Source organism: Misgurnus anguillicaudatus, chromosome 3, assembly GCF_027580225.2.
Source record: "Misgurnus anguillicaudatus chromosome 3, ASM2758022v2, whole genome shotgun sequence".
Lineage (NCBI taxonomy): Eukaryota > Metazoa > Chordata > Actinopteri > Cypriniformes > Cobitidae > Misgurnus > Misgurnus anguillicaudatus.
The window spans coordinates 19,693,916-19,712,104 of record NC_073339.2 but is presented as its reverse complement, the minus strand read 5'-3'; the positions used below and the strand labels follow the sequence as shown (position 1 = coordinate 19,712,104).

The 18,189-nt window shown below is 39.6% G+C and overlaps 2 protein-coding genes across 7 annotated transcripts in view; one reads left to right on the top strand and one right to left on the bottom strand.

The window, feature by feature from the left end:
• The window catches only part of gpm6ab (glycoprotein M6Ab), an 84,134-nt gene extending 80,389 nt beyond the window's left edge, over nt 1-3,745 (bottom strand). The window contains exon 1 of the mRNA XM_073862805.1: nt 3,615-3,745. Within this exon, the coding sequence (XP_073718906.1) occupies nt 3,615-3,618 (4 nt within the window). The 5' untranslated portion in view covers nt 3,619-3,745. The remainder of the gene's footprint in view (nt 1-3,614) is intronic.
• Nucleotides 3,746-4,796: 1,051 nt separating this feature from the next.
• Nucleotides 4,797-18,189, top strand: part of wdr17 (WD repeat domain 17) — a 49,282-nt gene continuing 35,889 nt past the window's right edge. For 2 of the 6 annotated variants that reach the window (XM_055205058.2, XM_055205057.2), the window contains exons 1-5: nt 13,236-14,052; nt 14,601-14,729; nt 14,853-15,036; nt 15,268-15,498; nt 17,632-17,883. In XM_055205058.2, coding sequence (XP_055061033.2) covers nt 13,768-14,052; nt 14,601-14,729; nt 14,853-15,036; nt 15,268-15,498; nt 17,632-17,883 — 1,081 coding nt within the window. In that variant the 5' untranslated portion in view covers nt 13,236-13,767. The other 4 variants (XM_055205060.2, XM_055205059.2, XM_055205061.2 and 1 more) reach the window with 4 other exon arrangements.

Below are 18,189 nucleotides of genomic sequence, written 5' to 3'. Positions count from 1 at the left end.
TATATTTTCTAAACTTTAAACAATTGTTGCCTGGCGTTGGGGTTAGAGTTGGGTTTGGGTAGGGATGTCATTTCATGTAAATCTAACCCTAAACCGAAGCGAAAATGGCAAGAAAATAGGACAAAACAGTTGAGCAACCAATCCATGAGAACGCCACGAAAAAGACAGTCCGCAGCAGGGCCACGGAAAAATGCGGGGATCCGTGAGAATGCCACGGAAAAATGAGCACAAAATTCCGTGACTATGCCACGGAAATTCGTGAGATCAGGTTGGATTAGGCAATGCATCGCAATGCGCGCATGCACGATTCAGCATCGATACAGCAAAGTGCCATAATCGATTATGTCACTGTTTATTTTCTGGCCTCGAGTGGACAATAAAGTTGTGAAGTTTAAATTACTTCCGGGGGCATAACAACAACAATCAAGATGGCTGAGGCAGAGAGAGATGACAATGATAGACGGGTAAATAAAAACGTACCCTTTTCCATGGAAAGTGGACATATGGGCACATTTCGGATTCTACGAAGTTAATAGGAAACTACACAAGACTTACGCTGTGTGTAAATTCTCATCTCAGGTATATAATTGTCATTGTTACAGTGCACCTATGCAGCCATTGTAGAGGTGGGTGGTGTTTCAACAAACTCCCTAAATTCTCGGGCCAGCATCATATGTCGGAATTTCTGTCAAAACCGTTGTATTTCTTCATAATCAATCTGAAAACAGGGCTTTAAGTATAAAATACCGAACTTGTCCTTTAAACACAGAACTTATTTTTCCAGATAATCCAAAAGTCTTTGGGGAAAACGAATGGGCTTTTTGGCGAGGGAACCAGTGTCCCGCTTACTTCCTAGTTGACCTAAAAATATGTCATCCCTGCGGCAGTCTATGGCGGGCCCTACTTACAGTGCGAGATATATGTTATCAGTATGTGTGTTTCCTGGAAGTCAAACCCACAATCTTTGCGATGCTAATGTTATGCTCTACCATGAGCGCTACAGTTTAGATTTTGTACACGTTTATATTTTTACTTAGGGACAATGGTACTATAATACCGCTAATACAGAAACACCCCTTCGTTTTTGTGTGTGGCCATAATGCCTAGACTACCGGTGGGTTGATTTCAGGTCCCACTCCACTAGAGAAAATGCTTAATGCCTTAAGATTCACTGCTGTGATTGCATGAGCCAGTAGATTTGTTTTGAACCAGAATAAATGAAAGCCTCAGTCTCAGTGGGGGAAATGAAAAACAAAGAAAAGCGAGGGTGGCTCATAACTAACTAAACTTATCTCTTCCAATGAAATTCCAAGGAATTCATTAGTCCTTTGGAAACATTAAATCTCAGAAGAGGATAAAGAAAGGAAAATATGTGTAAAACAAGCCAGTTTTCACCGCTTTGGCCAGCACTGAGGATATGTTGTCTGTTTTTGAAATTTCCCTTTTGTCATTCTATACAAGGAGGGAATGGTGAAGGCAAAAGAAAATATATCTAGACACAGTCGCTTATTCCATAATAAAACAATGGGGTTTCTAAATAAAATCATATAATGTAAAGAACGTTCCTTCATATCAAACATTTACAGTAAATGTCAAAGATTGAAATAAAGTGAAATAAATTGTTGATGCTGATCTCATTATTAAATTGAGACTTTAACCTAGACATCCCTGTATGCGTTTGCAACATAGTCATTTAAAGATAAAGTTACTGACATATTTGCACTTGTACCCTCAGACTGCCTAAAAACACATGCATAGCCCAGAGGCGCTAGCTGACCTTTCAAACGGACATCTGTAGTGGGACATGGCTGTGTGGCCTAGGAGACAACATTCCAGCTTTGAGTCACTGAATCCCATAAACCCAAATTCATGTTCTGCTCATTACACCAACCAACAGTCAGTGAAGGAATAGTGAGAACGGGGTGTAGGAGGGGAGGGCGGTCTCACAAAAACAGAGACGCTTGTCATGATTATCAAAGGCCCCCTACACAAGATGAGAATGTTTGGTGGAGGCAGCAAACAGAGAGACAATAATGTGCCTATTTATCCCTCATGTGACACTGTGCATATATTAGAGAGAACACAGAGGGGGCAAGCCATCAGCAGACACCATGAATGAGAACTGTCTTTCTTTAGCACAAACGAGTGTTGTCATTTTTATAAGTACGACTGATAAACAGTGCACGGAGTGAGATCCTCAGAACAGCATAACTTTTAGATACTGCGTATAATATGGGTCTTAGATCTGGATCTTGGCGCCTAAAATAGGAACAGGACATTGTGTGCCTACTGTAGATAGAATCTATTCAATAGGGCTTTTCACACCTGAAATTGTTAACCCTGGGTTATTCTAAAACCAGGGTTAATGGAATCCTGGGTTATTTTCACACTGTTCAAACTTAACCAGGGGTTAAGAGATAACACTGGATATTCATAATTTGACGTTTCACACTGTGCATTCCTAAACCCTGGGTCAGGAGTCTCCAACCCAGTTTCAACACACCTGTCTGTAATTATCAAGCCTTGATTAGCTACTTCAGCTGTGTTTAATTAGGGTCATAACATTCTAACCCTGCTTCGTTTCACACTGCATGCGTTTGGCACCACAATGCGGGGTTAACACCACAAATGCGGTGCTAACCCTGCTCCAGAGCAGGGTTTCATAACCCTGGGTAAAAAGCGGTGCTAACACCGCTTTGAAATTACAGGTGTGAAACGCTCCTTAACCCAGGGTTAAAAGCGGGGTTTAGAATGAAGATAACCCAGGGTTAAGCGCAGTGTGAAAACCCCTAATGTGTACTAGGAGTTTTGAATGGTCTGTGACTGATGCTGTTGCAGGTTGTCAAGAGCCCCATACACATGTAGTATACACAAGGTGCATTTAGTACAAAAAAGCCTGTTTTTCTGCATGTTTGGTTTCACTCAATTCTGCAGATGATGAGACAATTTCCTATGTTTTAAAAAAGTTTTCCTGACAATAATAACCCACTTCCTCTGCCATGTTTGCACAGATTCAGAAAAAGAGCAACAGGACGTGGGGACCTCAGATCTTCCCCGTCTCTGGAAAACATATTTTTTGAACAGTCCACGTCTCGCCACTTGTTATAACAATAGAGAATGCTTGTCTGTCAACCATGTGGAAGTAGTGTCTAAATGAGACAGGCATCAAAAGTACAGAGTCCATTCTCCTTAGCTGCACCAGACAACCTGCCTTCTGGGTCTACTAAAAATCAGTATTAACAGAGAAAGGCAAACACACTAGAGGAAAAATCGTCTCTAACATCGCTTTTGCACCTGTGCCCTCTTGATATTTCTGCACTTGGATCAAAACGAAACACTTTCTCTCATATAGCCTAATGTAGGTGGAAATCTTTTGCGTGGTCGAGACACTTGAATCACCACAGTTGTATCACATAGCTGGAGAGATTTGAATGAAATGAGAAAGCATTCACGGGGAGAAACAACTTACGCATATTATGACATTTCCAATATTGAGGTGTCATGTATTATAATTTTACGCCTGCGGGACTATTAGTAAAAGTTTAAAAACAGTTCTCAGCGAACTATTAAATCGTCTTCTTGACTGAAGTTAAAACAACGAAGCAATCACTTACCCATGTTTGAAAATAAGACCTCGACAACGCTGAAAAGTCCACAGATAAGAAGTTTGTGACTGTGAGATGGAGACTGACAGCACTAGGGTCAGTTGCGATCAATCGACGTCATAGTCACAGGCGGGGAAAACTTGCCAATGGCAACTAAACGCACAACCAGATGTACGTGAAGTTTTAAAATGATTTGCATGATCATCTTATACACGTTTGCTGTTTTTATGTATTTGTTTTTAATAATTATTTACTTACTTTTTCTATTTGTTATTTTGTTCAACAATGTATTATACCCTATTTTGATGTAGGCTAAGTTATCATGTTGATGACCATAAAACTATCAATGTAAATTTTCTCTTTAGTCAATATTTAATTATTGAATATTGACGCATCATAATATGAACCTGACATATTAAAACGTTGCACTTTTATTAAAAATATTTTAATTAAATACTTTGTTAAATGTTAATTACTGCATCTGTAAAACGTCTGTAATTGTAAGGCAGGGAATAAAATAAAATATTAACACATGAAACATATTGGTAAAATATGGTATATGATGATAGAATACATGGCGTCGCTAAATTGTGTTACTATGGGATACAAAGCTAAATTGTAGGTCTCATTCACATATATTTTATGTGACAGAACACACCCTTTTCTGACTTGGAATAGCTCGTCACATAATATAAATAAGGTTGGTGGCGCCCTTTGCTGGTGAATTACAGGGGTTGCATTCTTGATAAGAGAACAGGTCAACGGGAAAATAATCCCTTTTTATACATCATGATAGTGCAGTAAGTAGGCTAATGTTGCAAATTACAAGCAAATATTAGCTTAATTTGCAATTCAGAATATTTTAATGATTATTACATTATAATGCATTGCCAGTTTGTCTTGCAGCACGCAGTCACATAGGGGTGAAAATTCGCGGACACTTAATCTCAGTGTGAAAAGATGGTGATTATTTTGAATTATGCATCATATCCACAACGCTCACAGTACACCTACTGCATGTCAATCACAAAACCAACGGTTACAAAATGACAATCTTTCGTCGCGTGAATTATAAACCCCCGTTTTATCCAACCCACCCGTTATGGACTACAAATTCAAGAAGCACTGGTAGCAAAACATATGGTTTTGTTTGATTGGCAAAGCAGTTGACCAATCAGAATTTGAAACAGAAACAGTGTGGCGACGTCACGTTTTATTTGGCCAATCGTGGCAAAGATTCGGTCGAGCGTTACCAAACTACATAGCGAGTGTTTATCCGTCAGCGAGACAGCTAATCTCAGCACCAGGTCGCTGTCCACTGACATCGATAGAGGTAAGCCATCTTCTTACTGTACTTAAGCTTACATGTTCTGTTTTAACGCAGTATTCAGGATATATGCCGGTTTTTTGAAGCATACGTTGCTGTTTTCTCACAAAAATACTTTCACTTACTAATACACTTACACTGGGCACCTGCGACATAACAAATCTCAGTCAGAAGCGACAGTTGTACCGACCCTGCGTGTTCACATTAACTTTTCGCGTGGATTGTTATTATCATGCTCATAGATCGTTCCTGTGAGGAAATAAATTTACAACAATGCCATACAAAGGTGCTTTGTGTTCTATACTGTATATTGTAGGCTACTATTGTATTTTTTTATTTAAAAAGAGATGCAACCATGTTCATAAGACGTAGCAACAAAACCAAGATAAAAGCCACACTACTGTAATTTAATCTGCAGGTTAGCAGTCGTCTCTCTCTCTTTTTACTGTTTTGACAGTTTTTCTGTAACTTTTCTTGATGTTTATGTGTGGGAGACCTCCAGGTGGGCATTCATTGGGGAAAAGCACAAGAGGCTTTATTAATGCTGACAGGGCATATCATTGTCCTATCACAGATTTCATTATAATTTCAAATACACCATATGAGCATACAGTGCTGTACAGATTAGACACAGTGAGAAATGACTGACATTACCAGCTCTGTCTTGACAGCACCATAAGACCAGCAGTTGTGTGAACACAGCCACCCTACAATGGAAAAAACACTCATAACACATGTTGTTTTGATTCTCTTGTTAATGTGATGTCACAGTGATGTGGTAAAGATACTATTATCCCAGACTGTATTTACAGGAGTCAGATCTATTTTTAAGTGATAAAAGTAGCTCATTGGCATTTAAATGTATACACATGAAAACAGCACTTTTTTGCTCCTCCCCAAATAGGGGCATATTGGACATGCTAACAAATGATATTTGGGGTATTTTGAGATTAAACTTAACAGACACAATCTAGGCAGACCTGAGACATATTTTGCATCTTGTAAAAATATTGACCAGGTTTGGATCAAATATTAGGTTTGGATCAAGTAAAGTGCCCCATGTATGCCTCACGCATATTAGAATTTGTCAACGATAGTTCGTATATGTCTTTTTTATTGGGTTTTGTGCATAAGCACATTCATACAAAGCTGATGTTAACCACATTACAATTGTACAGTTGATCGGACAAGTTAGTTCGTATTTCAAGGTAGAGAAGTTTTTGTTGTGTCTAAAAAGAAATGCTTGATACAGTCACAGACAAATTCAGGAGAGGGCTTATACTCCCCCTGGGGAAATTTGTTCTGTCCTTGAGCTGTTTAGAAGAAAAGATTTACAGATCACTGATGACGCGGCACATGTAGGATGTTGTGTGTCTGAAACTAAAGGAAAATTGAGGACAATGGTACATGTCTGATGACTAAATAGTTTTGCACGTGTACTACACTGGGGAAATGTCTTTATGAACAGCAGAGGCTTAGATATGCAGAATCCCTAAGACATCTGTTTCATTGTCACTTATCTCATTGATCCTCTTTGGGCTCCATGTGGAGACAGTAGGATTGTGTGCCAGTGCTTATTTAATAAATTGTAGTCTACACAGTTTATACAGGTGCAACTTCAAACATAGCATTTTGTGTATTGAGAAGAAAAACAAGCTTTTCTTTCAAGTTTTAAATTTAAACTAGTTATATTTAAAAAATATATTATTTGCTATGCATTTACTTTTTTTAGGGGAACAGTGCAGGATTGTTCAAGACCAGTGCTGGTCATAGATGCTGGAGGCCCAAAGCAAACCTTTGTAAGAGCCACCCTGGTCAGTGCATTTATAAAACCTATTCATTGTTTCTGCCTAACCTAGTTGTTTTGGTTACAATCATTTATCAAAATACACTATATTGCCAAAAGTTTTGGGACACCCCTCCAAATCATTGAATTCTGGTGTTCAGATCACTTTCAGTGAAAGGAACTCTTAATGCTTCATCGTACCAAGATAATTTGGACAATTTCATGCTCCCAACTTTGCGGGAACAGTTTGGGGATGGCCCCTTCCTGTTTAACATTACTGTGCACCAGTGCACAAAGCAAGGTCCATAAAGACATGGATGAGTGAGTTTGGTGTGGAGGAACCTGACTGGCCTACACAGAGTCCTGACCTCAATCCAATAGAACATCTATGGGCTGAATTAGAGCGAAGACTACGAGCAAGGCCTTCTCATCCAACATCAGTGTCTGACCTTACAAATGTGCGTTTAGAAGAGTTTTTAGAAAAATTCCCATAAACACACTTCTAAACCTTGTAGAAAGTCTTCCGAGAAGAGTTGAAGTTGTTATAGTTGCAAAGGCTGGGCCGACTCCATACTAAACCCTATAGATTAAGAATGAAATGTCATTCAGATTCATGTGTATACTCACTGTATGAAGGCAGGTGTCCCAAAACTTTTGCCAATATAGTGTATCTTCTTTTGTGTTCATCCCATCCCTTCATGTTGTGTTTTGGGTTATGTTTGCCCCATAATGGGTAAATATTGGACAGAACACACCGCTGGGTTTAAAATTGACCCAATGCTGGGTTGTTTAAACCAAACTGCTGGGTTATTAAACACCGTGGTTGCAAAACATCAACCCAACAACATTGGGTCATTTTTAACCCAGCACAGGGTCATTTTTAACCCAGCACGTGTTCTGTCTAATGTTTACCCATTATGGGTCAAAAATAACCCAGCCATTTTAGAGTGTATCATCTGTATCGAGTAAAAAATAAATGTAGCCTTAAGAATTAAGCCGTATTGGCCCCTGACCAATTAAAGTCCTTTCATTCTAACAAGTGAATCTGTAGCTGTGGCGACAATCTCTAACCTACAGCCCCTGTTTTTGGGACATGACGTTGTCTTTGTTTTATTATCACACAATAATAGCCTGCACATTCTGGTCTATATATAGATTTATATGAGGATCAGCTGATGGATGGTGTCCGGCTTGCATTGAAAATGTATTGTGAGTAAGACATATGTGTTGTGTCATGTGATAATGGGCTAATTTTGCTATAGACGGTTTCAACAGCAACATACTGTAAACAAACAGCTTTTGTGGCCCAAAGTTAACTTCCGATAGACCCCCGCATAGAATCAAGAACGACGAGTCCCTCTCAATTAGATTATCTTTGATAACAAGCAAAATAAATAACTAGTATGTTAGCTTAGTTTAAATCATAGCTAAAGCGTATCAACTACTACACTTAGGTTACAGTGAAAAATGAATGTATACTATTAAATGCTTGCCTAGGTGCAAATCCGCACAGCAGTGATTCATGCTTACTGTCTTCCCTCGTCTTTTGGAAACCGAAACGTTTTCAAATGTCAGTTTCAAATTTCAGTTTAGTCGCTAACCAGTTGATAAACAAACACAGACCGGAAGTTATCTTCGGGCCAGGTGCGCATGTGTGCGACCGATGAAACCATCTATAGTTTTGTCCAAGACCAGAAAAAGCACTCATGATGAAGTCCTCAGAAATTAGGCTCTACATTGTAAAAAAAATTGCTGTAATTATGCAGCTGGTTGCTTTAGAAGAAAAAGACTGAAAATGTTTCATGTTCATTTAAATTTGAACTAACTGTTGCCAGTAAATAACATAAATGTAAAATCTACAGTAAGTTACTGGCAGCTAGTTGCCAGTAATACCCAGTAATACTGTAATTTCTACAGAAATTGTTTACAGTGATACAATTTCTACAGAATTTGTTTTACAGTGTATAGCTCTTAATTTACAAAATGACACCTAATCTAAGCAAGTGATTTGTTCAGAAATAGCAAAAAGTGTCCTGTCAGTTGCCCTGTGCCCAGTTGAATGAAAATCCTTACGTGAGGGTATCCCTGAGGTAGAAAAACTCCCTAAGGGAAGGGATTTCTTTGCAACAAATGTCTTAACTGTCACCATTACCTAAGTGTTTATACTAAGTATTTTACAGTAGTCTCTGTCAAAACATGGCAATGGAGAAACGGTTGCTATAGTTACAAAATCTCACAGCGTAAACAAAACAACGCACACATCTCAACACACGGTGCATTTGTGTACAATGAAACGTTGCAAATAAAACACTGTATACCGCATGTAAAAAGCCTCAAAGTAATCAAAACTTGAAGCTCTTTGGATTGACTGACGATCAAACTGATGTGCATCACTTTCTCCAATAGATTATTTTAATTGTTAGAAATGCGCATCATAATTTTTATAATAACCATTAAATTACCCATCGCATGTAACAATAAGGGACCTGTTGTGGTCCCTTGATTTTTTAAAGATAAAATGGGTACTAAGGACTTTGTAACAACGCATAGCAGCACCTAAGGGAGCATTTAAGGGTAAATTCTTATTGACAGCCTTCTGGTTCCTTAAGTAATCGTTTAGGTTTTTTTCTTGCAACCCATGTTTCATTAAAGCGTAACTAAACCCTAAACTAAATGTTTTTAGTTAATGATCTGTAAGAATGGGGCTTTATTAGTGCTGTTCATTGATTTTAGTAAGTTTTTTGACATTTGGATGTAAACTGTTTCAATACTACAATATATGGTGTAAAAACGTCTGAGTGCTGCCCTCTTCAGGTTGAACGGTGGCTACTGCAGTTGAATTTTCCTATTGGATGTTGGGTCCAAAAAATTACTTGTGACGTAAGCAGGTTCAAGATCACCACGCCCTTGTTACGATCTAACCACACACTTAGTTCGTCCCCTCTTTCTCCTTGGGATCTGCCCACTTATCTTGCATTTTTCAAATATTGCCAGTGGGTGGAGTCAGACTCTGACCAGGGGTTTAGTTACGCTTTAAGGGCACTTTTAACCTTTAATCTAAGAGGTTTCTTAGCGTAAGGACTTTCATGCAACCGCGGGCACTGACCCTCATCTCATTACACTCCTGCCCAGATAAAAGTAAACAAGTATTAGCATTTAAGTATTCTCTTTGTTGATAAAAGAAATCCACTTCTATCCAAATTATGCAAATGTTATCACAGATAACCTAATGCTATTTGTATGGAAATATTTTGTCTGGGTAAGAAACTACCACAATGCAATTTTCTCTAGCAAAACGCTTCAGTAAACTTCTATTCAATAGGCTTTATGCTCAGCTGTACTACTTCCTGAACTTCAGCCAGCTCCTTGTTTCCTGTCTGCCATTATTGGACAAACTGATTAATCCAGGTGTGTCTGATAATTGTTGTTGTTGTGACTACTGAGGTCAGGCACACCTAAATTAATCAGTTTGTCCAATAATGGCAGACAGGAAACAAGAAGCTGGCGGAAGTTCAGGAAGTAGTGCAGCTGGGCATAAAGCCTATTCTAAGGTTTCAAATGTATAATGTATGGATGAATGGGATGTGCATGACTCACAGAAGTTAATCATGATCGCAAATGAACAAGCCTTCGAAGTGTGTGCAGAGGTGTAAAGTATTGGAGTAAATGTACTTGAGTATTTTTTGTCTGCTTGGTACTTTTAATAAAGTTTATTTAAGTTCGAAGGGGCCATGGTCATGTAATTCAACCAATCAGTGCAAAGAGGTCTCTAGTCATCCGTCAACTCTGTCTGACCAGTTTTTGCAGAATCCTTCTATACCCAATCGCTTTACTCTGCTGGTAGATGTTGATGAAAACCGAGAGCATTCAGAACCCCACAATTAACAGCAATGCAACTCTTACATTTAAGGCCCATAAACGAAGGAAATGGGTCGCTTAAATAGTTCATGTGTCTGCAATGCTTCATATCATGAAGCGGCAAGATTACTATTGGTGCTAAAAAATAACAAAGAGCAATTAAATGCCATATGTTCTTCTCTTCTGTATCAGCCTATGACGCACGTTCACGAAAGCATCACAACGCATTAGGGTCATAAGCACATACAAGTAATTTGGTAAGGTGTGATTGCACTGCACAGCACAACAGGCTGCAAAACAGCACAACATGTATTGTAGCAATGGACAAAAGCACTCAATGACCCCTCTAGACATTAATTATGCCTATGTTCGCATTGAGCTAGATGCAGGAGCATGTGTGTTGTGAACGCACGTTGAAAGACTTACAGACCATGTTTAAGAGACTATTGTGTTGATCTTGATTTAAAGAAATATTCTGTTTAATTTCTATTTTAGAAATACTATTCCTTGTTTTATTTTAGAAACTATTCCTTAATTTTCACATACATATCTGTTGGTGTTATTGTGTTCAAAGTGCATCTTTAAAATCATATTCACTATGAGTAAAGTACTCATAAGAGTAAGAGTCGTTTTTGCAGTAAGGTATCTGTACTTTTACTCAAGTATGGTTTTCAGGTACTTTTTACACCTCTGCCTTTGTATTGTAGGAGAAAAGACGTGGGCTAACTGTAGGTGTGGTGCGTAACAATACGTTGTGAGCTACCCAGGTGTAGGTTGTTTGATGCTGGGCGGCACTTGGGCCCTCTCCATCATAGCCCCCTGCCACTTCATCACGATTGCCTCAGAGTTAAAGTCTTTATTGCCTAGGAAACCGTTTCATGAGTGTCCTATCTCTCTGTTTGTCTGTCTGTCTGCCTGTCTGTCTGTGTTTTATTCCGTCTACATCTCAATCACACTCATTCCCGCAGCCCATCTGAAGGGGTGGGAGGTGTAGTAGGGGTGACATCACTAACAGAGCCAATCTTCTTCTGGTCACGATCTCCATGGCATTTACAAGCATGAGGTCATTTACACACACACACACACACACACACACACACACACACACACACACACACACACACACACACACACACACACACACACACACACACATACTAAAAAAGAACTGAATAACACCATCTGACTAGCAGATTTTGAGCCAGGGTTTAGTTGTATGCTTAGTTTACATATGAAATGAATTGCAATTCATACATGCATTTGGCTTTTTTAAAGTGACTGACAGTGTCATTTTTGTCAAAGTGGGTGTTCCCTGGTAAATTATGCCTTCTACAAAACACAATGCGTTAACAATCAAACTACAGACATTCTTATAGGAGATTCAATCACTCAAACCGCCAAACAGGCCGACTAACAGAAAGTCTTTAAATCAACAAAATATCACTACTTGACATCAGCACCAGTTGATCTACAGGACCTACAAACTCATTTACACAAGTTACGTTATAATTAAAATTGGTTATGTTTGCATTGACAATGTTCTTGTAAGCTTGAGTGATGTGGAATCATAACAAATGCAGTTGTTTAAGGGACACTCCACTTTTTTTGAAAATATGCTCATTTTCCAGCTCCCCATAGAGTTAAACATTTGATTTTTACCATTTTGGAAGACATTCAGCTGATCCCGGGGCTGGCGGTAGCATTTTTAGCATAGCTTAGCACAATCCATTGAATCTGATTAGACCTTTAGCATTGTGCTCAAACATAACCAAAGAGTTTGGATATTTTTCCTATTTAAAACTTGACTCTTCTGTAGTTACATCGTGTACTAAGACTGACGGAAAATTAAAAGTTGAGATTTTCTAGGCTAGGAACTATACTCTCATTCTGGCGTAATAATCAAGGACTTTGCTGCTGTAACATGGCTATAGCAGGCACAATGATATTACGCGGCACCTGAAAATGGTCCCCTGCTATTAAGAGTAAACAAGGGGACTATTTTCGGTCAGTGCGTGGTATCACTACACCTGCTGCGGCCGTGTTGCATCAGTAAAGTCAGCAGTTGTGCCAGAATGAGAGTATAGTCCTAGCAATATCGGCCTAGAAAAACACAACTTTTAATTTTCTGTCGGTCTTAGTACACCATGTAACTACAGAAGAGTCAAGTTTTAAATAGGAAAAGTATCTAAACTCGGGGGATTTTTAGCGCAATGCTAATGGTCTAATCAGATTCAATGGATTATGCTAAGCTATGCTAAAAGCGGTTTTGCCAGGTAGGGTGGCCATTCATGCCAGTTCCGCCGGACACGTCCTGAACATGTTTTTGGGTTAGTTCTCAGGAAGTCTTGTTGGTCGACCGCATACGTCATCAAGGTTTAATATTTCGGGTTTAATTTCAGAAAAGCAACCGTTACATTTCAAGGTAAGAATGAAACTACAATGATTGTATCTCTTAAAATAAATAAATCTTAATTTTCTAATGTATTTTAACTGACATATGAGAACCATGATGACGTATGCGGTCAAGCAAAATGACTTCCGGAGAACGAACCCGAAAACATGTTCGGGACGTGTCGGGCGGAGCTGGCAGGAATGGCCACACTAAGACCCGGAGATCGGCTGAACAGATTTCAAAACGGCAAAAATCAAATGTTTAACTCTAGGGGAGCTGGATAATGAACATATTTTCAAAAAAAGTGGAGTGTGCCACCCATCTTACATACTTCATTGACAAGTATGAGTCCTGTGATATTAGCAAAAACAGTACATATGACACCTTTACCCAAAATCGAGGCATTACGAGATGGCTAGTGTGACGTTGTCCTAATTATATTGGTCGATGCATCATTCACTACTTAGAACATATTAAATACCCATTATTTCTATTTCACTTGCTGCCCCATCTCCATTATGTCTGCCTGTCTTCACAATAGTAATGACAATTTGAATGGACCCTATTTGCATATTTTTTGCATTTGTACTACAGAAGTTCTTTAAAATGATTTGAATTGTATGTTTTACCACTGCAAGAAAAACCCTAATGTACGCCTTGAATTAAATAGAGTGGGAGGTGCAATGTGGGTCGTGTGTGAGTCTATTAATCATAAGAAGAGAGTTGGAGGATAAACACCTTCAATGAGGCAATGCAGCGGTGAGACGAGGTGTGCGGTTGTGCGTCTGCGTCGGGAAGGATGGGGGTAAGTGAGGGAGTTGAAATGAAGGGATCTTGCTGTTGCCTGGCTACCGGCGGGAGCTGTTCAGTCGCTCTTGTCTCCAGCCACCTCTCCCACACGAGCAGCGTGCATCAGTCAATGAGTACTGCATGTGCTCTCTTTCTCACCCCCACTTCTACACTTACACGCATACGTGCTGTTTTGCTAACGCAGAGCCCCGGTCGGCTTTGCATCTGTGAATGGGAGAGAAGAGCAGAGATGGAAAGCCTGTGCTGGTTTAGCACATATCACAATGAACCAAAGGTAGGAGAAGCGTGGCGTCTTTTAACCATCTGGTGTAACTGTGTCCCTTTAGATGTAAAGAAGAGAGTTGACACATTGATAGAGATGTGGATGTTTTTCTCCAATGTCACACAGGATTCGTTCTTGCTTTCAAATACAGATTGACGCAGCTCAGCCAAACTGAACATAACGTGTGAGTCACGAGACACACTTTTAACAGTTGAAGTGTTTTTAAGTTGACATGGTGTTTTAAAATGCTGCACTCATGATACATGGGCATTGGGGTAAAATGTGTCGCAAAGATGTTCGTCCAGCTAACGTTTACAGATAAATGAATAAAAAACAGAGCAGAGGGATGCTAGACGACATCAGATGTGAACGCCCCCTTTACATAGCAGGCTGATGTTTACAGTAGCACCCATTAAAAGCATCTACCAGTGCATAAAAGCAAATGAATGCTGAAACCCCTGTTGTGTGTTTTTCATCTGAATTCTGAGAACAGTGGACAAGTCATTAATTCTCAATGGTGTCATAATCCTCAAAGGTATCACTGACGTCTCTGTGTCCAGGTAAAGATGTCTCAGGTGAAGCAGGTCGGCCTGTTGGCTGCTGGATGTCAGCCCTGGAATAAAGATGTGTGTGCTGCGAGTGGGGACAGGTTTGCATATTGTGCCACACTCGCCATATATGTGTACCAAGTAAGTGCTGTGTGCAGATCCTCTTGAACTTTTTGATTGCGGAGAACTGATTTTGTTTCAAGCAGTGTTTAAAGTGTATGTAAAATAGTTCTGAGTGCCTCTGATTGAAGTCTCGTCTTTTAGCTTGATCACAGATACAATGAGTTTAAACTGCGGGCAATCATGTCTGAACACAAGAAGACCATCACAGCCATATCATGGTGCCCACACAACCCTGATATGTTTGCCAGTGCCAGCGCAGATAATCTGCTCATCATCTGGAATGTGGCTGAGCAGAAGGTTGTTGCACGCCTGGATAACACTAAAGGTATCACTACTTACTTGTAAATGTACTTACCTGGTATCTGACGATTACATGTGTCCTTTAAGACACTACTTGGGTACAATTAAAGAAAAAAGGTACAAAGATTATCACTGGTGGGGTACCTCTTTATGTTGTAAATAAAAGGTGCATATTGTTACCTCACATTGGTACATACTGGTACCTTTGTCATTTGAGCTCTAAATATTTCTAAATGGATATTCATATGCATCTCAGGTATTCCAGCCTCCATAAGCTGGTGCTGGAATGCAGGTGACAGTGTTGCATTTGTATCCCATCGTGGTCCTCTGTACGTATGGACCATCTCTGGGCCTGACTCAGGAGTCACGGTGCACAAGGAAGCCCACAGTTTCCTTTCAGATATCTGCTTGTTCCGCTGGCATACACTGAAGAAGGGAAAAGTCGTGTTTGGACACACTGATGGAAGTCTGTCAATCTTTCAACCAGGTATGACCAATGAGGTTTGGATATGTTTTCTCTCATACAGTCATTTTAAAACTGTGGTGGTTAATCAGTGACATTGAAAAAGTAATATGGATAATACATCAGGAACATAAATGTGGGGAAGGGGCAGCTCGCAAACCGGAAGCTCGCTGACTGTACTTGGATCTTTCCAGTGGGTAGTTGGAAAGATTTTGAGTGCCTGCTTTGAATTGAATCAAACTGTGACCTTAGATTCGAAAATGTAATCGAATCAAGGATTTGGAGAATCATGACACCCCTAATATATACCCCAAAGTAAACGATGCGCGAGTTATCATCTCCAATGTAAATCTCCTTTATTGGACTACAACAAACACACAAATTGTAGCCAACAGTTTACTTCCTGGGATTGGTTATCATAATTTCTCTCGCTTCGGACTCACAGCCTGTAAATTAACTCCTGTTGGCATTCCATTGTGACCAAATCTTTCAAACATGGTAAGGAGTGTCATATTTCCAGTTGATGTCAGAGGTATTCAGGCCAATCACAAAGTACAGGTTAGCTGGCCAATCAGGGACATAGCACTTTTCAGATCAATGAGTTTTGTACAAAATCAGTGCATTTCAGGAAGAGAGGGAAATCTGGAGCTACAAAAATGTACGGTTTATGGAAAATAATGTTTTTTGAACCATAAGCCACGCGAACACAATGTATTATTCCAAATACAGAAAAAAAACATCGTTTTTAGCAATGAAATAGGTGCCCTTAAAAAAAATTTAAAAGCAACATGACAGGTTACATAAGGACGTCCTCAGATCTTCTAAGGTCTTCTCATCATTGTAAATGACATTTTATATTATTATTAACATTATGTTATATTACATATACTTAGACATTATATATTATTTATATTAATACAGTGAATCATGCAATTTATATTAGTTCTGGGGTACATAAGGGAAAAGTCGTATTAAAAAATTGGATTATCTTACTTTTTGGACCTGAATAAGAGGGGGCACCTCTAAAAATGTTGTCCAGGATTTATGAATTTTATCAGTTGCTAATGTCAGAGCTCTTTAACTGTTGAAACAAAACAAAACATATTGACCTGTTGGTGAATAATGAGATTAGGAGCATCAACATTTGATTTCAGTCATTAGCCTCTTTCACACAGTAATTCTGGTAAATTACCATGAACTTACCAGAATGAATTTACCAGTAAATACAAAAATGTGCTGTTCACACATGCAGTGACGTTCCGTCTTTTTACCAGTAAGACATCATTCACACATCAGTATCAAAATACCGGTAAATTCGGAGAGAAAGCGGAAGTTACCTGTGGCGCGCGGCCGGCGAGCTCCGTTTGTGTCGTATTTGTAAACGGCGGGTTATGACTTTAATATCCACGGTCCGTATTTTGTTGTTTTCACATCTGTGGCAAACGGTCGCGAAGTTGCTCGTGACCAAACAACATTGCGTTAGGCGGCGTCAAACGGAACCTGCGCGTTTGCACATTAGGCTTCACAGATGGTGTGCTAAGGACGTCGGCAATTTGGCAATTAGATTGTAAGCTGTGTGCTCGACTTTTAAGCAACATGTGTGTGGAAACGTCCGTAAACAGTCTGTGGGAAACCGCGTCACCTGTATAAAAAACTTTCTGATTGGCCCGCCCGATCTGTCAGCGCGGCCTGACGTCATCTAAATGCCGGTAATGCTATATTTTTCGTTCACACACAGCGCTTACCGGCAAATTACCGTTAATCTTACAACCTGTGTTACCGGTAAATTGGGAGCACTGATTTACCGGAAAGGTTCTGTTCACACATGACATGTTAACTGCAATTTTCCAGTAAATTACCAGTAAAGACTGTATGTGTGAAAGGGAATTAATCTTTATTTTCACAGAATGTTCTTTATATTATATAGGCTCATTTTATGTAGTAAGATGCCTAAAATATACCATAATATGAGTTTATAATTTAGAACCGTGTTAGACTACTTGACTACAGGAAGCTGTGTTGACTACTACAGTACTACTTGACTACTACAGCAAACTGTACAGTAAACAGTATTTACCATCTGTACTTTGTTTCTATGTCTTTAAATACGCCTGGGGCCTCATTTTGTAATTGCCTGGCATCTCTTAATCACCTCAGGCTCCAAGAATCAAAAGCATGTGCTGCGACCTGAGTCCTTAGAAGGCACAGACGAAGAAGATCCAGTCACAGCACTAGAGTGGGATCCTCTCAGCACAGACTACCTGCTGGTGGCTAACATGCACAATGGCATCAGACTGCTGGATTCTGAGTCTCTGTCCTGCATCACTACCTTTAGTTTCCCAAGCGCTGCTGCTTCCGTGCAGTGCCTGGCCTGGGTGCCCAGCGCTCCAGGCATGTTTATCACAGGGGGTAAGATAAACACACACACACACACACATTCTGGTTTCCATGTTTAGTGGGGACATTCCATAGACGTAATGCATTTTATACCATACAAACTGTATATTCTATTCCCTTTACCTACCCCATTCCCTATCCCAACCCTCACAGAAACCCTTCTACTACTTCACATTTTCATGAAACATCATTCTGTTTGATTTATAAGCTTGTTTTCTCATGGGGACGTCAAAATGTCCCCACGAGGTCACAAAAATACTGATATTCCTATCTTTGTGGGGACAATTGGTTCCCACAACGTGATAATTACCAGGTACA